The sequence below is a fragment of the Sebastes umbrosus genome, chromosome 13 (assembly GCF_015220745.1).
Source record: "Sebastes umbrosus isolate fSebUmb1 chromosome 13, fSebUmb1.pri, whole genome shotgun sequence".
NCBI lineage: Eukaryota > Metazoa > Chordata > Actinopteri > Perciformes > Sebastidae > Sebastes > Sebastes umbrosus.
Window position 1 is genome coordinate 14,361,846 of NC_051281.1, and position 23,208 is coordinate 14,385,053.

Below are 23,208 nucleotides of genomic sequence, written 5' to 3' on the forward strand. Positions count from 1 at the left end.
ACACAGAGGATTGATGGCTTGTTTCTATTTCTAAGTAAATCAGTGTTGTGGCCACTCTATCTCTGTCCTGCTCCTCTATCTGCACTCTGTTAGCTTGTCAGTGTGTTTTTGTACATAGGAGTCTGGCCTGTGCTGGGCGATAACATGATTGGGATAATGATCTGAAAGTGAAAATGTAATTTGCTCAATCTCTTTTTTGGTATACAGGGGAATCACACTGTTTTCTCAAGTGTTTCTGCAATAGCAAGTGGCAGCTCAAAGGCCGATTTAAATTTGAGGAATTAAGTTATACTGTATGTAGCCAAACATAAAGCAATAAGTGAATATTCAACCAAAGATAATCACATTGACGGAAATAGTTGTTCTAATTATTTCAATTGTTTAGAGGAACAGTGTGTAGCATTTAAGAAAATCTATTAGCAGAAATGGAATATAATATTTATAAGTATGTTTTCTTTAGTGTATAATCACCGGAAAATAAGAATTGTTGTGTTTTCATTAGCTTAGAATGAACCGTTTATATCTACATAGGATGCGGGACCTCTTCACGGAGCCAGCCGCCACGTTTCTACAGTAGCCCAGAACGGACAAACCAAACACTGGCTCTAGATAGAACCATTCACGTTTTCACGTTTTCCTGTCGACCACTGTAGTTCTCCTACACGCTTGGCACACGAGAGAAGTTTCAGTTGGTTGCAGTCTGCAACCTCACCGCTAGATGCCGCCACGTCCTACACACTGCACCTTTAACTGTTTGATTCTACCAATATATATTTTTAAGGCATTATTCGGCCACATCGGCCAGCAGCACCAGTACTAACTAATAGCCCTCCCTGGTATAGTTACTTACAAATTTGTACTTTCTAACATTTAATGCAAACTGAACATTTCCTCCTGCTGCTTCACATTAAAAGCTTTCCACCAGGAACCTCTGCAAAGCGTTTATTGAGAAGCAGCTACAGAGAATGCATTTTTTTTTTATCATGCAGATTAGCCGTGCTTTGTTAGCTGCACAATTGTTCAGTGATAAATTGGTTTACACATCAAGATGTGGACATATTCTGCGCTATTATATCAGTGGATTGAGTTTGAATATTGCAAAAGGCGCATGTTACCAGAGGACGCAGCCGCTGACTGTGATCTGAAGGCTTTTAATGTGCAAACCAACACACCTCCACCACGTCGTGAAGGTAAACAACATCCATACCATGCTGTACTTTTTTAGAATACTATGTATGTTAATAATCTTCAATCATCTTGGTCTCAAACATTTTCTTTGGTACGAATAAAGGTCTATCTTATCTTATCGTATTCGCGTAGCAGCACAAGATGTAATCAGGGTTGCTCATGGCACTGCACAGCCACATGAAAAAAAATGTTATTAAGGAAATAGGACTTAGCAGTTTTCCCTCCCGCATGCTCCCTCTCACTGCAGCTAAGCTTCACATATCTTCAGCTGAGGTAGAGGAGAGGAGAGGAGAGCAGTGGAGGGTATAAAGCAGTAGTCTGGGGGAGGGGTGAGTAGAGCATGTCTACATTGTAAAGAGAAATTTCAGTGCACCCTGAGGGAACATTGGAAAGTAGGTGTGAAAAGTAGGCTGGTCTTAGTGTCGTAGAGTGACTAAACTTCCTCAGACAGGTCACAAAAGAAGCTGAGAGTCGGCTTGTGTGTGTGTGTGTGGATGTGGATGTGTGAATGCAGCTGGCTGTGAATGTAATTGACCATGGTAATGGACATTACATGGGACAACTAAGGATAGCAGGGCGAGAATCCTGCCATCTGTACTTACAGTTATGGTGAGTGAGGCCCTTTTGCAAGAAAAACACGAGTCCAGATACTCTTTATTCTGCCATGTTAGTGGTGTGGGTGAGTAAAAAAGGTATTTCTAAGGTATGTAAATGAGTGTGTGTGTGGGTGGGTGGGTGTGTGTGTGCAATCATTTTTTCTATGTACAATAGACCCTGTGTGTGTCTTATGAGTGTCATGATGCAGTGCTTGGAGCCAGAGAGCTGTGCAAGTAATAGCCAGCGCTCAGGCTAGATAATTAGTCAAATGCTGATTTCTACTCGACTCCCGTAGGAACAGTGCCACCAAGGCTAAATATCACCCACTGAAGTGGTGCTTATCTCTCTGTGTGGGCTGGAGAAATGGCAGTACCATATAGCCTGCGTATGGGGATGTACATGGTCTCTATTTTTTTTTTTTAAAGCTACTTGTGAGTTAACATTTATATTTGGATTTAGCTTGTTTGTGGTGCCTTAAGCTTCTGTTTTGTGTCATCATTAACCTACATGCCATGATGAAGTACCAGACTGTTGGAGCTAGCTGTCAAACTGTCAACCTGCCTCCCTCGTATTGACTTCACATTTGTCATTTCGAAGTACGTAAAGCTCTCTCTGATGAGGATGTCCCTTGTCTTTTTTTTTTTTCTGTGCGTGTGTTTATGTGCAGGAGCTCCAGTTTGAGCGGCTAACCAGGGAGCTGGAAGTGGAGAGGCAGATTGTGGCCAATCAGCTGGAAAGATGCAGACTCGGGGCCGAGTCGCCAGGCGCTGGTAGCAGCAGGTAATGAGAAGATGCACGCACACACACACACACGCATAGAGCCACAATCCAACACATGGCGTTTTCATCCTTCACAGCAGTGACCATATTCCATAGTGCAACCTTATGGCATAGTGATGGAGCATCCCAGTGTGCCTGGAAATGATTGGACTGTAAATCTAAAAATGTCCCCCTCCTGTCCTGTTATTTAGAAATGGACAGAATAGCTCCAGTGTTATCTTAGCTTATCAGAAAACACGGTTTTATCAGTTAGTAATTTAACGTACACAGGTATTTTTCTAAACACTGTTTTTCCTCCTTCGTTCTCAAAAAAAAAATCTCAAAAACACGATTGAAGCGCTGTCAAATCAGGTGTGCAGTTTGGGCCACACCATGTTCTGTATGAAGAGAATGGGCCACACACCGGCGATAGGGTCTGTGTTTTGGGATTGTTGCATTAAATAGCAGTGACATCCGTAGCACATTCTGACACCTCTGTTCCTCAGTATAGTGGAAGAATAACTGTACATTTCTGTGTAAACATGAAAGTCCTGTTAGCAAGGTTATTTGGCCACGTCCGCCATTCATGGATGTATTCATGCCGCCGCTGCACGACATGTCACCTCATTAGTGACGACTCACAATGGAGATAACGGCACAAACTCTGACTCCGTTTTCCCTGTCTACACGTCAACACTGAAAATGAGAAAAGCTTCGTTTTCAGTGACCTAAAAGTGGACAAAAGCTCAAAATACATAGAAAAAGCTACGTTTACAAAAACACCCCATGTACAAATGTGCAGTATTTTTTGTCCTGGCTAATTGACTCATCTTACCTTTATGTTGAGCTGAAATAGAAATATAAACAACTGACTTTGTAGACAAAATATTAAGCCTACGTTTATCAGTGACAGAACGTGCATGTGTTTGTGAACTTGCATGATAGTGGAGTGTTGTTTGCTCAGTGAAGCGCTGCTGTCAGCGTGGTGGAAGGAGTGTGGAGCTTCTGAGTTTTGTTCATCAGCTAAGAGACGAGGCTGCCTGATCATCACACCTCAGTGACCACACATTCTGTCCTGTCTGCTGTCAGGTTCATTTGTACAGCTCAATACCACGTACAATATCCCGATGGGATTCACAGAGCCGCTGTGAAGAAGGGTTGACACCAATCTTATACTATCGCATGGCTCGACTGTTTACCTCAATGTCAGTTGAGGAAGATACAGTAAAGAAGATGTGGAGAGACAGGAATGCAATGGCATAGGCCAATAACAGCTGTATAGATTAATACTGGTAGTCCAACTATACTGTTACTGTATACTGTAATTAACTATACTGCTAATAAAATACTGCAGAATAAAAAGTCAAAAGATTAAGAAAGACATAATCTTGATATGTATATCTGCATTTATTCGTAAGTCTTATTAAGTCACAGTTAACATGGTTTGAAATGTGTTTTGTAACATTCCCTCATACATCACTGTTTTGTAGTTGCACTTAATTAAACAAGTAATATGTGGACCATCTTTTAGGTCTGGTTAAAAATGTAATTCCTTAAAGTGGCAAGGGAAATTACAATAGAGGTTAATAGACTGTGACATTTAAGAGATTGCTTAATGGTCAGATTCTTCAGGCACTATTAATATGATGGGGTTTTTGTTACTTTTGCTTATTTGCTTCCATTAAGGCAAAGACGTTTGGATGGCACAGCATAGTGCTGTAATATGTTGGTATTTTACTAATGATTATCCAACCTATACACTGATGCGTCACTATTTTTGTCATATGTGACATGTGTTATGTTTCATTAGGAAGTTTATGATTACATCGAAGGTTGTTGATATAAGGATTACAATGGTCAGACTTCACTCAAGCCATATTTAATGTGGTCATGGACACATGTGTCCACTGAGGGACTGCCTATTCAACTGGGACATTGTCAATTATTAGGGCTGTGAAGTTGTTGTTTTTCTGACCATGGTGATAAGACAGTACACCCCAGTAGTTAAGTATTTAACCAACATTTAAATAGTGTTTTTTTTCCCAATATCCCCTCCCACTGGACGGATATTGATATGTAGTATTCTTTCATATGAGAGGCACAACACTGTAAAAGGTGCTGATTAGTTTAGTGACATACTGGAGGCTTGATGATCAAACTACAGTAAGGGCCTGTTGAGTACACAGTTCATCCCATCAGCTCAGTTTTGCAGGTTCCTCTTTCTCCCTTGCTTCCTGCTGAAATTATCCACTGTTTTAAAAAAATGCCTAATTGTCCAAAGTCTTTATATAGAACAATTAATGCTAATGTCAATAACTAACGCTACCAGAAGTTGTAGTTCAACCTGTGGGTCTGAGAAGTGAAGCCAATGCAGAAGTGCCTTAAACTTGCATTCTTTCTAACAGCCAGCAGGGGGCGACTCCTCTGGTTGCAAAAGAAGTCTGATTGTATAGAAGTCTATGAGAAAACCCTATTTCTCACTTGACTTATTACCTCAGTAAACATTGTAAACATGAGTTTATGGTCTCAATCGCTAGTTTCAAGTCTTGTTCATTTAGTAAATTATGGTCCCATTTAGAGTCAAATAGACCATGAAGCAGGGTATGCTTTATGGTCTGGGAGTTTTCTATGTTTCTGTCTTACAAATATAACCCTTAGTTAATATTATAAGTTAATAATAACATTTTGGTTGCCTAAAAATGTCTTATTTAGCGTTTGGTTGTGCTTAACTCCAACCAATCGCGTCACCTGTGGTTGCAAATAACCAAGATAGCGACGGCCAAAATGCCAAACTCGAGGCTTCAAAACGGAAGTCCACAAACTAATGGTTGACGTCATGGTGACTACGTCCACTTCTTATATACAGTTGTAGTTCAACCCCATGGTACCATCTCAGGCCCACATTTCTAAAGAAACAGAAGTGTTATTTGCATATTGTTCATAAATGGCCACATGATGCCAGGTTTGAGCCACATTTGTTCTCAAATGGACCATGATACAATTGGGATATATCTGGATAGATGACACTTGGTCTGAACAGGGGCAATCATGGCTCTCTGTGATCTCCTCTGGCTTTGTGATAATAAGCCCTATGACGCCCTTACACGATGCATTCTTGCACTCCAGCCTGCATACCTGCAAAACACACACCCACCTACTACCAGCAGATTGCAGCACTCAGGAGTAAGAGTGTCAATTTCCCCTTTCTCCCTGTTTAGAGAGGCACAGGTATAGAGAAGCTTCAAGTGCTGCCAAAAAGGTCTGGACCGCGGCTCTCTGAAAGAATAAACAGCCAGGCTATTTACTTTCATTTCCTTTTTAAGAAGTACTGTATTTTAGTCCTCAATTTTAGATTATCCAACCACGCTAGTGATCATATTTGGAGATATAAGCAACACACTTGCTTTCCTGTGGTTGTCACGCAGTCACTCACTCGCTCATGACATTTAACAAACTGAGTGGCACCTCCAAGATTAACTTTAGAATTAAAGCCAGACGACCAAGCAATCGTTCTCTACACAATATGACTGTCTCTAATATGAAAGGGTTCTTTGTGTGCAAGTCTTAGTGAAAATCAGCAGCCAAATCTGTTTTGTGCGGCGTTTAAATCATCGGTCCATCAGTGGCAACATTTGGCCAACCAAAAGAAGAAAAAATAAGAATAATTTTACAGTAGTTTATGGACCAAACAAGCCAAATGTCAGTAAATATTTAACATGGATTTGAACTCCAGTAAGAAGGCAGTTGTCTGCCAAATCTTTAACCATAATAACAAAATTAGCTGATAATTATAATAATAACAATCATCAGCTTGCTGTGACTACTAGGTTTAGAATAATTAGCCGTGTTTCCATTCACATATTTGTATTCTCATTTTGAAGTATCACATTAGAAGTGCTGTATGGAACCAGCAAAATTCAATAAAACTTCACATTAGTTCAATTAGTTTTTGCCTTTGTTGAAAAAGTTGCACCAAATGAGATCTGGAAACATTTTTGCCGAATAAAGTCTGACGTAGTGAACATTTAACTTGCATGACTGATCAGCTGTTTCTGCTGTCGGCGTTTTCTCAGATATTCCCATAACGTGTGAATGCTTGTCTTCGTCTCCGAACAGCATGAAACATGACCAATACTAGCTGACATGAAAGAACAATTAAAACTTGCCCAATTGAAACTAATTCCTGAAGACCTCTCTCCATTTTTCTCTCGTAGATGGTTAGATGGCCAAGCCGACTTGTTTTGTTTCCAGTTTTCAACCTCTACTTTTCTACTATACTCTCTGAAGCAGTTGTTTTTTGCGATATTCCAAAAGCATGCTGAAGATTCGCTTGAAATTTGAATGGAAACAAGGCTTATGACATTATAATATGCCTTTACAAGGTCATTTCAAAGGGCTACTGCAAAACTTAACAATGGCTTTGTACCATCTTGATCATTGAGGGATGACCAGTATTGAGTCTAACCCTATATTTATTTTAGCTTTTTTAAAAACTTGTTTCTTCATAACATAGCTGCACAGTGGACTGCACAGAGCTAAAAGTAGGCCTTTATTATGTTTAACTTTATAAATTAAGTTGAGAATAGATCATTTTATTAAGAAGCCTTGCTTTTTTTATTTGCTCCTTTGTTTAGAAAATTTGCTTAACTGGTAGATAAGAGCAGTACTTTCTTAAGAAGAGAAACTCTTGTGTCAGCATTAGATGAGACTGTTGTGGCTCATGGTGTTGTTTGAAAAGAGGAAAAACTAATTTTCTCCTCTTTTGTAGACATCTTTAGGTTCCCTTTGTATGCTGTGAAACTGCAGAGTCTCTAGAACCAGCCAACTAGTCTGTGTGGGACTAACAATCAAAGAGTGTGTATACATAACTTGCTGACATATGCAGTGTGTGTTGTGCTTTGAGTTGTGCTTTGACCAAATCTGACCAGATAACCTGGCCTGAAAATGAGTTAATTATCCACTCCTGTTCTGACAGATATAGATTGTTTTGACATAGTTTTTGCGTGTTTCATGGTAGCGACCATCATTATATGGTAGCTTGATTTTGGAATATAACATCATTACAACTGTCAGGTATGTGCCAGTATGTATATGATGAATCTAATAAAGTTTAAAGTTTTATTTTGTTAAATAGCCACATGTCTTTACTATATCCCCTATGGAGATCAGTCACTGTGTTATGTGATATGTTTAGTCATGCTAACATCCAACACCCTAGTAGGTGCAACAACAGCTTTGCTCCCTGTTGCAAATGCATCACATGGCACACACAGTTTCAGGCGACCCCTCCGCCAGGTTTCCCCTTAACCTGTGCCTTGCGCTCTCTTTGGCTGTAGCTCCCCGACAGATCCAGATATTTCACATGCTAGATATCTGGGATGCATCTGCCATGTACCGACAAGCCTCTGGGCACGCAATATGCCTCTGATCTGGGGCTCTTGTCGGGAAACTCCAAAACTTGACGGCGAGTGGAAAAGCGAGGCTAAAGTCGTGTGGTGTGACCTGAGTATTAGTAGACCAGGGATTTTAAAATCCCTTTCCACTTCTGCATCTCAGTTGCGTGACTTGTGCAACGCTCTTTGTAAACTACAAAGCACATCACCGTGTATCTGTGTTATTTCTTTGTGCGTGACGATTGCAGTTCCTGATTTCATTCCTTGGAACTCTTCAGTGAGAAAGGGGCCATGGTTACCCATTAAGTGATATGAGTCTGCAGTATTGTGCAACATTTGGTCAGTGCTGATAGCGGCTAGACTTGTTGAAGAGCAGACTTTTTTTTTCACTGTGCCCTTGTGTTCAGATTCACTAAAGAGTCTACTGTTTAGCTGTGCATCCTGATTTATTTAGTGGTATTTTCACTTTGCTTTCACTGTTGCCACAGAGATGCAGCCACTTCTGGTGTCGTGGGTCTTTAGCACTCTAATAGCCTCTCAGAAATATAAGTAAGGGTTGAATAATGGGCCAGGTCTCTCCAGCAGAAATCTACCCTTTTTTATCCAGGTTTTAGATAATCTTATTCTTATAATGAAACAAGTTTCCCATTTCCATGGTGTTTCAGAAATCCAGTTACTGCCCAAAGACATAGTCACATTTTTAAAGTACATGTAAATGCAACCACTTTTCCCACTGGGGGACCTGTACCCATCCACCACCTCCTAGGGACTCTGTAAAGAAAACATGCGACACCATTTCACACCCCTTTTTAAACAAATAAAATGTCTGTCACTGGACATTTGCTTGTGAATGGAGATTAGCTTTAAGCATTGAGTTCACACTGCTTGGCTCAATAGCTCAGCGGGACGACGGCAGAGGTGACAGCACCCTTAAGGGTTCTGATGGGAGTCATTACATTTCACGACACCTCCAGAGTTGACCGCCCCCTTCATTTCTAAAAGCACACAGGGCGTGGTCATCAAACTTGACCTCTGGCAAAACTCCTAAAAGATGCAACCTCCTACCAGCCAAAGGGGCTGATGGGAAATAAAGTGTCCTGTCAGGCCTGTTGTTAATCAGCATCGGCAGTTTTACAATCTCTCTACGCCGCCTTCACCCAGCCAGCCGGTCGGCATGCAGCACGCACGGTGCATCGTCATTATGGTCGCCATTCTTCTCCTTCATCTGCCATGGTTCAGTGGAGCACAACTCGACCAACTTCCTCTTTTTAATTGCCTGCGTGCTCATTAAAATTCGGAGAGCCGTGCTTCTTAAAGCTCATCGTGTGTCACCTTAGATGGAAAAAATAGCAGCAGTTGCAACATCAGGTGCTTGATAGTAATGACCAGCAAATAGCGGGTATTAGAAAGAAAAGGGTGGGAACGCTGCTCCGAGGTCTCCTGTCTGCCTTGGAATAATGGCTTTCAGAAAGGTAATCACTTTCCCTTTTGTCAGAAAGTATTTCCAAAGGTGCATAGTTGGAATTATTAGGTGGCTATTAAGGTGGCTGGCATGGCTGTTCTGCATTTTCCTTTCTGCCGAGGCCTTGACTGTACATTATCATTAGAGGGCAACGTATTTTACGCAGGATTATTATAATTTTCCTTTAGTTTTTTTTTTTTGTTGTTGTTTATTTCAATTTGAGTTATGTTTAAGTTGCATTTTTATAAGCATTAACTAGTATTAATTATGAAATGAACAAACATAAATTGAATGTCTTTTGTTCCATAGAAATAGAAACCTTTTGGACCTGCGCTGCTGCTTCAACAGTACCGCTTCATTCATAAAACTAGGAAGTGCTCAAGTATCAATTTAGTACCATTTTAGGATGAGTTTGATAACATTAAAAGTAAAGTTAGGCTCTGCTGTTGGCTTCCTGACTCATTTTTAAAAAAGACAGAGAAAAACAGAGAGAGAGACAAGTGAGCTGAGAGGACGAGCGGTAGAAGAGACAGACAACGTGGCGGTGCCTTGAACGAGAAAAAAAAAGTTATTTTCTGATTGTTTCACGGCGGTTATGTTCTAAAGCAAAAAATACATAACCATCAAACATTCAACAGATGATTTACCGTGGAGACAGACACTCTTAGTTTCATTTCCCTCCTCTGCTTTTCATTCATCACATCATAGTGTGCATCAGTAAATATATGCAGCAGTGAGACAAAACCTAAGGTTTATTTATTTTCAACATGTTTTTTTGAAGGATTTTGGCGGACACACTGAACTGCAGGCTGCAGAGTGTGTTTACCGCTGTGACCACCAGCAGCCCTCGTCCCACGTCATGTTGCTTTTTCAGCGGACTAATTTGCCTAATCTTCAGAGGTCTTTAGAAGACTATGGAAACACAGACAACAATGGGCTGAAGGAACCTCCTTGAAAAGTAGTCCCAGGAATACAATTATTAGGAATTTCTTGGTAGAATCACTGGTTCACAAGTAAAACTCCAGCGGACGGTTGGAGTTTGCATCATCCTTGTAGCTTTTCTTACAAAGGCCTATGAGATGTTTCGTCAGAAGAAATCTCAGGTTTCCCAATGGATTTGTGCCACAGTCTACATGGTACTTGGTCTGATGCTTTCCTGTTCTGAGCTTGCCATTAAGTATAATCCTTCATCTACTCAACCAGGACAATTCATCATCAATCACCCACACACTGTCACTAGTTTCTGTTTTTGCTGCTTGGTATCCTCCGCTTTGTGGCTGAGTAGTCACAGACTGTGATCGCTCTCTGGCTCGACCATTATTCTCCCACATTATTCTCTAGAGACCGAGTATCTCTTAGATTCTCTCCGTGCTGGAATATTCACTGTGGCATGCATGTCAGGATTATGTTCGGATGTCGGGATGCTGTGAGCTTGTACATTGAGTGGATGTACTGTATGATCACTTCTGATTTTCTGTAGGAGCTCACCTCACTTGTCTGTGCTCGGTTTCAGCTCCCATCAGGATGTATGCCATCTCCTGGCCTTATGTACTTTTTCGGCTTAGCATGTTTATTAAAGCTGCAGGTGGAAAAACACTTTCTATTCCCACATTTATAGCTTTTTTTGTCAGTGCTGATGTGTCCTAGAACAAAACACTAGCTGTCACCAAAGGCACCTTTAGTTCTTGATAAAACCCAGATGACAGGAATGGACTTTACATCTGAGTTGTAAACATTAAATCTGCTCTTAGGCAGTACACTCTGAACCTCCTAGCTGTTTTATCTCAGACACAGTGATTACCATCGGTGACCCTGTTGTGTGAGGCCCGGGGAAAACGTACATGAGGCTGAAAGGTGTCTTTTCCAGCTGATTTCACCCATGTCTTTCTATGTTGTGTCTCTGGTCTGTAGTGCATGTATTCACTTTTTCGTCTCCTGTTTCCCCCCCCCCCCCCCCATACAGCTCGTCTGAGAAGTCCCTGCCTTGGAGAAATGCAGGTATGTCAACTCAAACACTCCCTTTTCCTAACAAAATCTGTTTTTACTGTCCATTCTCACCATGTGTATATGCATTCAGATCATATTTGGTGTCCTCCTCGCTCATTGCTAACCTGGGAATTACACACAGTAATATGCAGTATATGTCAAACAGTTTATGTGGAACAACAAACTTCTTACTCCTTAGAGTTTTACTGTAACATAATGGGGTCACAAAGCTGCCTACCATCTCACACTTGTTGCTGTGATACTAAAATACATAGACTTATTTAGGGTTTTCCCTCTATAGGTTTGAAGCAACTTGTGTGTCAAGTTAGTTTACATTCACAAAGTATTCATTAATACCACACTGACGTTGTTTTTACATCAGGGACCGGGGCGCGGATCCGAATACAATTGTCCCCAAAGTCCAGTTCGTTTTAATAGTGTGAACGCTCCGCACTGTACTTGAGTACAGTTTGTCGATCCATACTCAAGTCCACTTGAAAATGTGGTCTGGAGTACGGTTCATGTGTACTCGGGTACAGTTTGCATCAGGTGTGAAAGCCAACCGTACAGAAACACGGAAGTGGACTGGTATTTAACGCGAGTAACACGAGTAATGTTAGCAGTCAGCGAGTAGTTGTGAAAGGACAGGCTTTTCAATGCTGCCGATCTACTCTGAAATCTGTATATGCACACAGCATGCGCCGATCTCATCCTGTGAACTGCACGGCCATGATTGATAAAGCAGGAAGGCAGGCAAGAGGTTCCTTAAAATATAAACAATAGTAGGCATTGGGGTCGGGCGATGTTTGTTATGTTATTTAGCTCATTTAATGGTCTACCTCGGACGAACGAGAGCTGCTCAGCTGCTCAGCGGGTTAAGAGAGAGAGACAGCGGGGGAAACAGAGTGCAGAGTCGGCATATTTTCACATCAAACTCGGTGAAATAAGAGTTTATTTAGACCAAACCAGAGTTGGTGATTGATGGAAAGACTAACGACGACGGTTTTGGTGAGTTTTATTTTTTTTCTGTGAAGTTTCTGCTCCGCCACTAGAACAGCTGATCTCAACATAAACAAATATATGATTACTGATGTGAAAGCTGAGCTGCAAGGGAGTGGAGAGGGGGGGCAATTGTACTCGGGCACGCTACGAATCAAACGTACTTAATAACACCCCAAATGTTAGTTTGTGGACTACTTTTTGGGGCCAGAAAATTTTCCAAGGGCCCCCTCTTAATCCTAACACAGATTATTAGGCTCACTACCATTTGTACTCTTAGATGCCATTGGAACTATTTGTATTCTAAAACTTTTCAACCTAAATACTTCAGACCTGTTTCATTCTTTCACAGTGACATCACGCTCTGCCCTCGCTGCTGCCCACTACGCTGCATATCATGCACCTGCGCCTCCAGTGTTTGCACCTCCAACATCAGTGGTGCCGACCCCAAGGGCCTGTATGTGTGTGTGAAAAATAGTGATAAACAGAAACACATTTCAATTTGAATCATGTTTATACCACTTATATACTTGAACAGATGGTCATTTTATTCAAATTGCATTTGGACTCAACTAGACAGCATTTATAAATGGTAAATTAACTTGCATTTATATAGCGCTTTTCTAGTCTTCCGACCCCTCAATGCACTCATACTATATATATTAAATACTTTTCAAGTAATTGATCTTAGAAGCTTTCCAAAATCAGTAGCAAGCCTGGCATAGTCCTAATAAATCCAGACATTTAAACTCACCAGTCTAAAGCAGACTTTCAGTAAGTGCTTCAACTTAAAAATAATGAAATTATTGCTGTGTGTCACAATCATATCAGAGTTTCTATTGGCCCAAATCTAACATTGGTGGGAGTAATGGACACAGTATGCTTTGTTTTATTGGCGCAGATGGTCCCCATCTGTACTTTTTAAAGACAGCACAATTTTATCATTTACAGCAAATTATTTCGCAGACCCCCTGACAGAGTGCACAGACACCTCTTTGAGAATCAAATCACTAGACAGTTCTGTTCAGTATCACACTGATTAGATAGTGATATATGTAATATAAGTAAGTAAGGCTTAAAGTGGCAGTAGGCAGTATATTTTTGGCATCAATAACCTTTCAGCATATTGTAATTCAAGTGTTCTGAGAGAAAACTAGACTTCTGCACCTCCTCATGGCTCTGTTTTCAGGTTTTAAGAAATCAGATTTGGCCGATCACATGTCATTTCAGAGAGGGCGTTCCTATTTCACATTGGCTGCCATGTCATAAACTTTCTCATTTTACAGCTAAACTGTGCACTACAAGATGATTCTGAAAACATTTGAGGCGAGAAATAGGCATTAACGTAACAAAATATTGATTCATATTTGATCAGCGCTGCCTAGTTTGACCGTTTGGTCGGAGTTCGCGAGTGATTGACAGCCGGCTCTCATAAACAGCAGATGGACAGCAGACCTCAGATCAGCTCTGACTGCTTGTTTTCCTCCGGTCTGTGTAGTGCAGTATAGGCAGGTTTTTACTTTTCCTCAATAATCATTGCTAACATGAGGCATTTCAGCCAAGCTCCCAGTAATGGACAGCCTGGGGGCGTATGCTTGTTTTAATATTTATCTAAGCCATTTCTACACACATACACACACACACACACACACACACACACACACAACACCATCAGTGATGTGGAGCGGAAGGATCTCTCTCAGACACCTTTGGTCTCTGTTTGTTTAGTTCACATCCTTGAAGGATCTTCAGCAGAGACCAGATAATGAATTGAATTTACTAATGTATTTCATGGCTTATTTATTGCATAGGGAAACTTAGCGAATTTCTGCACCAGTCATTAATCTTTTATTGTCGATCCCGTCAGAAAAGCCTATGGGGGGGTTACAGTCGTACATATGCACTGGGAATATTAATACTACACGCTTTTCTCATTTGCTGCCCGTTTCCCATTTCCTTGCTGAATGCATTTCATTAGTGTTTGAACAGAGCCGGGGACTAATCACAATCATTGTTTTGCTTCGTATTGATTTCTCATTGTAGTGTAGATGATAAATGATAGCCAGATGTGGCAATGTACTTTTTCCAATCTGAATGAATTAAAGTCTAAATGTGTGGCACAGAGCATAATGGGCCACGTTTGTCCGTGAGGCTTATTGGCCACATGAGCCGCCGTATGTCTCCGCTGTCTGAGAGTTTGGGATAGATGTGTTACTGTGGAAACAAGCCTTTTAGCCCCAGGAAATGTCAATGCAGTCACACCTCATGTCCACTGAGAGTAGAAGACAAACACCCCAGAATGAAAGCTTCTCCGTTTCTGTTTCTGTCCCCTGTTTTCTTTTTCAGATATGCACTCTCTCGATATGCTGACAGTTTAACATGTCAGTATCATGTCTTTTTTGACAATAATATTGTTTATCGCAAATATTTCTGGGACAATATATCATCCAATAAAAGTAGCTATCGTGACAGGCTTACGTGGAAAATATGTTTTGAAAAGTTAATATATGATTTCATGTTTTTTTACAAGCCATAATAGCAGAAATTCAAAGGAAAAGTAGCCCAATCAATACTAGTTTTGATACTGCCTGATATGTGATTTGCAAATTTTACCACATTGTGAAGTGAATATCACACGGTTAGGTTCTGGTAGTTATTATCGGTTACTCACCAAGCCACCTGCCCATCTCTCTAGTGGTTCTCCTCACACCACAGCTCAATTTCTCACCGATAGCAATTATTTCTCCTCACACTTTCTTGTTCCCGGCCAATTGGACGCCTAGCAGACTCATGATTATAAGGCTTTTGAGCTTATGAATCTGTCTTTTTAACCTCACCAGACTCAAAATTAGCGCCAGAATCCAGATTTATTATTAGACAACTTGACCCAGCATGGCCACTCTCCATTATGTGACACGTCTGGTTTCTCCGTTTTAAAGTGGACATGAAAAGTGCCCAACAAAAACAAATCCAGATGTCACTGTAATTTATATATAGATATCTTATTTTTTTTTTTTTTAAATCCACATCATTTTCCAACACAATAATTAACAGCCTAAAAGTTGCTCTTCAAATGTAGTAAAACATCTACAAAAAAGCATGTGAGAGAAATGGAAATAAAGTTCTTATGAGCTACAGACAAGCTGAATGTCTGTATGGGTGCTGCTGGACTGTAAACTAGGTAGTAGTATTGTATAATTTTATCTAATATATTATTAATAAACTAGAAAATGTATTAGGGGGCCAAAGGGTGCTTTGACAACTGTGGTTACTAAAGTGAGATTAAGCAGTAGAGAGAAACTGCAAATGATGTATTAAAATCCATCACCGAGGTATCCTGTGTAAGAACTCTCTTCTTCAGTGTCTTAGAGAAAAACAAAATACTCTATCCAGAGAGTGAAAACATTAAATTGTTACACATAGGAGACCTAATTGTGAATGCCTGTCTTACATGGATAGTGTAAGCCAGTAATGTTTCATCTTCAATGTGTGAAAAAGGGCTCCTGTCTCTCTTTCTTTCTTGCCGCCTCTCTCTCTTCCTGTTCCTCTTCTGTTCTGGCTTTTTGGCATCTCATTTATCAAACGGGGTCAAGGCTCAGTATAAAAACCCTGTGGTCTGAAACGACACACTGAGTGCCAGACACAGAGTCACTGCCAGGATGGAGGGAGACAAAGGACTTGTTCAGTCATGTCATTACTTGCTTTTAAAGGACATTTAAATGCTTTGTGATGTTATAGAACCGCCTCGTTTCGCTGTAAACACTTTAACAAGTCCCTTATATCTACCCCCGTGAAATTTAATGATATCAAATGTAATCATTCCGGTTGTCTCTGTATATCACGGTCTGTCGCCAAAGGTCGGAGCAACCATCGACCTCCCAAAATTGTTCAAGTAAAAAGAAAAAAAATTAGATTGCTGCATCCACTGCAGTGTGTGAAAATGCATTGTGAGTAAAGAGAGAGAAAGTTTTCAATGACCCTGTGAAGGAGAGGTGCTGCAGCAACCTCCCACCTGGTATATTATGCGTATTATTATTATTTTTTTCTGCCACACTACGCCCCACCTCTCCTGGTCGCTGTCACAGCAATATATTTGTTTTAATTATCTCAAGCAACGCAAGATTTCCAGATGGTTTCCTCTAATAATTTGTATAGTGTTATAGTATAGTAATTTGTCTGTAGGTCTATTAATCTGAAGTGGCAGGAAGGTTTCAGACGGCTTCTCTAGCATGAACAAAATATAAATCAAATCCAGCTTTCAACCCATAGCAGCATTTAAGAAACGTTGCTTTTGTCATTGTGAGTGACAACGCTGTGCTGTCAGTGTTGTTATACTGATGATGAGTAAAGTAGCCAACACCTCTTAACTATGCTGTTTTCATACTGTCGTATTGTTTTGCTGACAAAACATCATATCGTTTTGTCAAGGTGTGATTTACAAGGTTGCAAGGGCATTATGACCTTGAGGGCATTAAATCTTTTGCACAAACGTTTAATTAAGTCAAAATGTAACGCTGTCGTTTTATTTGCTAAATTACAAATGCATTGCATGCGTAAATTAAAGGTACAGTGTGTGGGATTTGGCGACATCTAGTGGTGTGGTTGCAGATTGCAACAAACTGGGTACCCCTTCGTTCACTCCTCCCTTTCCAAGACTGCGGTAACGTGAGCCGACGAGTGCAAAACCGTGGTTACACCATTCACTTCACTCAGAGGCCATCCTTACCATAATAACACTACTTTAGGAGCAACGGAAGTCAGACGGCGGCATGTGGTACCGCGGTTTAGCACTCTGCGGCTCACACTAACGCAGTTTCAATAGTGTCGGAGAACTATGGTGGCCTTCATGTCATGTAAAAACGCAAAAGGCCCTTGCTAGACCCAGTGTTTTGTTTGCTCATTCTGGGCTACTGTAGAAACATGGCGGAGCAACATGACGGACTCCATGAAGAGGACCCGCTCCCTATGTAGATATGAAGGGCTCATTCTAAACTAACGAAAACACAACGATTCTTGATTTCAGGTGATTAGACACTAATGAAAACATAGTTATGAATATTATATTCCGTTTCTGCTAGTAGATTCCCTGAAATGTCACACACTGTTCCTTTTAAAAAAAACAAATCATATTGAAAGAACATTGTGAGTCTTGCAGACGGATCATGATGCTACAGCCTCTCACAAAATTCCTCCATTCATCCAATATATATATAAAATTAAATAAAATGTAAATACTGACTTTATTTCCATTACTTCCCATTACTGTTTTTAATGCATAATGAATGCTTTAAAAAATCAGATGAAGACATCAGTTGGCCATCTTAGGGTGCGTTTGGCTAGTCCGAATCAGAGTGAAATTGATACTTTTGGTTCGTTTTCTATTCAGCCTGGTTCGATTTCACAGGACACAATTTAAAGCGGACAAAATAAAAAAAAATAGTTTGCCGAGGGGCACGTACGAGGAAGAGCTGCCACTTCTATGCAGGACATCGCAGACTTTGAAATATTGCTGTTGAAGTGTTTTGGTTGTTTTTGTCAGCGGGAGAGTACGATTACCACACCAGAAGTTGAACTGCACCAGAGTTTGATTAAAATGGATTAAGCCCTAAGAAGTTTCCTCTCTTTCCCCTACCGAACTTGTTAAAATTACAAACCGAGAAATTGAGACGTACACAAGAGACAGCGAGTGGGTGAGCGAGAAAGCAAGACTAAACAGAAACGTAAATTTATAAGGTTGTTGTTTTAAGCAGGGTTATGTATTAAATTAGAAATAGCAGCTCTGTTGAAAGTGACACACTTGGCAAGGTGTTTTGCAAATAGTGAGGAGGATGTTTGATACAGAAATAGTATTCTGGCAATCTGACTCGAGGCCCTCTCGAGTCCCAACTGTGAATGAGCAAACACCCTTTAGACCTTCAGTGGTGGGAGTGCAAAATGCCAGGTTGTCAGACACCACACTAGGCTTATGTGTCAACAGATTTATTCAACAGGTCAGACTGGGCAACAAGGCGGCTTCTTCACGGGATTCAACTCTCGTTCTCACGCCAGCTAATCGGGCAGGATTTGACAGACCCTGGCTGCCAATGTTCCCCTCCAATTGCTGCCTTTTGTTGTAGTGATTGCAGAGTAACACCATTGACACTGGTCACGCTTAACTAGATTGGGATTACGGGAGAAACATTGTGCACAGGGACATGAGAGGGCTGATTCCAGCTCCTGTTTGCCACACCGGTTGTTGTCGTGCATGGAGAGAGGGGAATGTTGGAGCAGCAAAACTATTTAGAGCATCGCTGTATACACAGTGGAAGTGACATGCCACCCAACTTTGCCTTCCCCAAATTGGTATGGCAGTAAAATTTAATGACTCCAACTGTACACAAGCGTGAAACTAATGTTGCAGAAATCATTGTCTGTTATTGTTTCCTCTCAACTCCATCAATTGTTGACTGCTCTAATGGCTATTATAATCTTTCCATCCAAAGCCAAAACTCTAATTGTTTCAGACTCGAAGCTCCTCCTCTGCGTCTGACTCCCTGCTCTGCTGTGTCTTCCCAGATGCCTCCGCCTCGGGGGACACCAAGTCTCGGGTGACTGACAGCTCCCAGTCGCCCAGCTACCGCATCAGGACTGAGTCGGAGCAGGTGTCTCTGTACTCCCCGGAGCAGTCCTCTCTCCATGAAAGTGAGGGTCTGTTATTGCCTTCTCTCTCTATCGTCCGCAGCCTTCTTCTTTCTCTAACTCACGTCTTCGTTTTCTTACCTCAGCACTAAACGTATATGGCAAATTGTTTCATTACTTCTCTTTTGATGATACAGAAATCCCGTTTGTCCTTTCCGTACTTTATACTTTGAGTTTCGCTGATAACTGATCCCTCATCACAGCTTATGAAAGGCCGAACGATGCACCATGGCACACTGAATTATAGGGGCAGAACAGTTCTCCCCCTTGCTGTGCCATTTGTCATTAGTAATGCTGTCTAGGTAAAGGTCATATCTGTTATGAAACCACGTATGATGTGTCCGTCTCCTCTTCCTCTAACCCGTCCTTCTCTCTCTGTCTCTGCATTTAATTTTTGGCCTTCTTTCTCTGTCACGCTCTCTCAGGGTCCACGGGGAATTCGCGTAGCTCAACACAGATGAACTCGTACTCGGACAGCGGCTACCAGGACGCCGGCGGCGGCTACATCAGCAGCCAGAACCTGGGCAAGGCTGAGCTGAGGATGCAGCACTCCTTCCCTGGCGCCGGCACCGGCACCCTGGGGAGGAACACCAGGGCTGAGGGCCAGGCTTCAGCCCAGGTAATCAGCGTGCAACACATTGCTGTTTGTCAAGCACAAAATGCATCTGTGACGTATCATCTTCTGAATAACACTATTCAGTATATTTTTTTTAATTAAACAGTCATTGTTCATAATGTTCAAGGGCTCATGGAATTTAATTACATAATTGACAATTAGCTTTTCATTCATGACAACAAAAGAGAAACAACAAAATTGCTGCTACGTGTTTTTCGGTGGAGGTAGCGGTGTAATGCTTAAAGGCACAGAAGGCACACAGTGCACTGCAACATAATCACACTTCATACGGCGCTGTACACACAGACCACTGAGAAACCAAATGGCACTGTCACACACGACAGAGGGGGGGTGAAAGAGAGAAGATAAATATGGCCTAGAGTAAAGTCATGCCCTGTAATGAATTGGTTTATGTAATGCTGTGTTATTTCGCGCGTCGTTATCACTGCACAAGTTAGTTTATAGCTAGTTAGTTAATTTATTTATAGTCTGACATGATTGTTAATGATTTTATAGCTCTTGAATGACTGAAGAAGCCATATTGTTTACTTTGTGTCTTGCAGGCTCCAGCAGTCACAGCAGCAGTTCCTGGTCGTGCTATGCGGAGGGTGAGCTCAGTGCCTTCTCGCTCTCACTCGCCAGCCTACGCCAGCGGTATTTCGCCGTCCCGCGGCTCCCTGCGTACCTCATCTGGCAGTGCCTACGGCTCCCCCATCGTAAGTGAACCCAAACCCCTCTCCAGCATCTTCTCCACCACCTTGCCCTCTGCCCAGCGCAGCAGTAACGCCGGCGGCGGTGGCAACAGCTCGCCCTACTCCACGCAGAAAAACTCCCCCGCTGCACTGCGACGCATGGGCTCCACGAACTCACGATCGGGCAGCGCAAGCCGTACGACCTCGCCCTATCAGGCCTCTGCGGGGTCAACGTCGGGCCGCATGGGCTCGCCTCTGACGATGGTGGAGAACATCAACCCCCCGCTGACTAAGCAGCCGAGTCACTCGTCGTCTCCAGTCAGGGCGAGTATGACCGCCGTGCCGCAGCACTACAGCTCCACGCTGCCCCGCTCCATGATCCACAATGCCGACCCCTACGGACCCCAGAGTTACGACATTTACGAGAGGATGACGCGACCTGACAGCCTCACAGGTGCTCACATGCACACACACACACACACACACACACACATACCTTGCCATTTACAGTGTATCAGCTCGGCAGCCTGATTAAACTCAATTAGACTCCCATATCAGTAGAGAATAACATTGTTTTTTAGTTACTGTCTATACAGTTTTGAATCACTGTTTTGTATACGAAAGGTCTAAAGGCAATAGTAGAATATCATCTGTCAAATCAGAGAGGAAAATGGTGTTTTCCTCGCCCGTCTTAGTGTGTCAATGTCTTGTTTTGTCCACAACTCAAAGATAATCAGTTTACTGTCAGAGAGGAGTAAAGAAACCAGAAAATATTCATCTTTAAGAAGCTGGAATCAGAGAATTTTGACTTTTTTTTCTTAAATATTACTCAAACTGATTGATCGATTATCAAAATAGTTGTCGATTAATTTAATAGTTGACAGCTAATCGATTAGTTATTGCAGCTCTAAAGACGTTATCATTAGTCAAACTGTATATTACCTTAAAAACAAAAACATTGATTTACTGAAAAGTAATAAAACACCATTATAACAGGTTTCATATCATGTAAAACTTCAGTAAGTTTGTAGCCTGTCACGTAATTGCTTTCCATAAATTCCTCTGAACTTCATGAGTGGAGGATTTGTAGTGCGGGCTGTAAATATTTGGACAGTGATACATTTTTTGCTGGCGCTGTGCTCGGCATACTGAATCTGAAAATAAACAGTGACTGTGAGGTCACTGGTCGCTCTGGCCTGTAGCCAAAACATAATTCCTGCAAGAAGACAAATATTAGCTCAAAGAGTTTAATAATACTGCTAATCATAGTTAGTTCTGCTGTTAACAATATAACAGGAAAGCAAATCTAATATACAGTAGTAGCCCATACAGCTAACATGAAGCTATGATATAGTATCTCATTATAATTTATTCTAAAGCTTTGGAAAACATAGAGAAGACATTTCAAGCAAGGTGAGATGAAACAAGCTTTTCAGCTGCGGTTAAGTTGCTCTTTGAAATTGAGCCACTTTATCAAGCATATTGGTTTGATGTTAAGTATACATGGTGTTTATGCAAAGGCTGTTTTAATTTGCAGGTTAAATAAGTGATGAGCAATTTAATTTGATGTAGTGAAATAACAGAGGAGGTAGAAGAAAACATTTCCACAACACATAATGGAGTTCCGTCTGAATCCATTATTTTCATTAGTGCTTTATCACGGCTATATCGTGGGCTCTCACCAAGGACAAAATGAGGTGACTGTATTACTGTGTATGTGTGTGTGTAATTTAATCAAACAGTTGAGGAGATCAGGAAGGTAATAATTGGAAAAACCTGCCTGCCCAAACTAGCTTGTGTGTCATCCGTTTAGGACAAGTGCTGGCTAATGTTTTCTAACCAAACACGTATCTTGTTTGAAATCTGGAGCCAACCAATTTTTCCCCCACAACCAAAGGTACTGATTCATTCTTAGCTCCCACTTTTTAAGGTATCTCCTGTAGAAGAATGTAGCTTTTGACAATAATGAACCACAGTTATTACATGGCAATATTTCAGTATTATATGAAGGCTTTTCAGCTAGAGAGAAAGAAATGAAAGTCATTTATAACTGATGAAAGCATAAAAGCCAAGAGCATTTTAGTTTTCCTCCAAAAGGTAAAAGAAGCACTTGTTTAGTGAATCATTGTCTGATGGTTCCAAGGTTAATAGACTGTTTTCTGCTTGACTTCATGCTGCCGGGGGAAATCCTCAGATGCCCTGGTTGATGATGACGTTCAAGGTGAACATCTTTGGTTATTGTGTGACATCGGTTTCCCATCATCCTCGGTGTATTGTGTTTGCATGCAGGTGCTGCATGTGCACATGTGTCCTTTTATTTGTTCTCGGTTAAATAATCATCTCCAACCTATCGCCGTTTTTCACCATGTGTATTGTAGTGTTATCAGCATTAATATCACATGTTACATCGTGGTTTAACTATGTAATCTAAACAGCAGGGCTGGGAAACATGGCCAAAATTATTCTCACAATATTTGTATTTTGATCTATTGATAATTATCACAATACATACTGTATACATCAAGAGACATGCAGTACTAAAACTTAGTTTAGTTTACTTAAAGGGATAGTTTGTGTGTTTTGAAGTGGGGTTGTAAGAGGTACTTATCCATAGTCAGTGTATTACCTACAGTAGATGACGGTCAGCAAACCCCTAGTTTGGTTTGGAGAAGTAGACAGGAGTTACAGCACGGAAGCAAAGCAATGTACTGCTGTTGACGGGGCCGGCAGCAAAACGTATTTTAGCCATATAAAATAAAGGCCCACCTAAACAAATCTATATCAGTTTAAGTGTACACTATATATAGAATATTTTAGCTGGTTTACCTTGCCGTTAGA

General features: G+C 41.2%; 1 protein-coding gene across 11 annotated transcripts in view; it reads left to right on the plus strand.

Annotated features, from left to right (window-relative positions):
- LOC119499992 (plakophilin-4-like) overlaps positions 1-23,208 on the plus strand; it is a 99,200-nt gene that overhangs the window by 38,108 nt on the left and 37,884 nt on the right. For 5 of the 11 annotated variants that reach the window (XM_037789321.1, XM_037789322.1, XM_037789319.1 and 2 more), the window contains 7 exons: positions 2,453-2,565; positions 11,363-11,397; positions 12,737-12,841; positions 18,940-19,071; positions 19,488-19,681; positions 20,242-20,824; positions 22,565-22,591. In XM_037789321.1, the coding sequence (XP_037645249.1) occupies positions 2,453-2,565; positions 11,363-11,397; positions 12,737-12,841; positions 18,940-19,071; positions 19,488-19,681; positions 20,242-20,824; positions 22,565-22,591 (1,189 nt within the window). The remainder of the gene's footprint in view (positions 1-2,452; positions 2,566-11,362; positions 11,398-12,736; positions 12,842-18,939; positions 19,072-19,487; positions 19,682-20,241; positions 20,825-22,564; positions 22,592-23,208) is intronic. The other 6 variants (XM_037789320.1, XM_037789326.1, XM_037789327.1 and 3 more) reach the window with 6 other exon arrangements.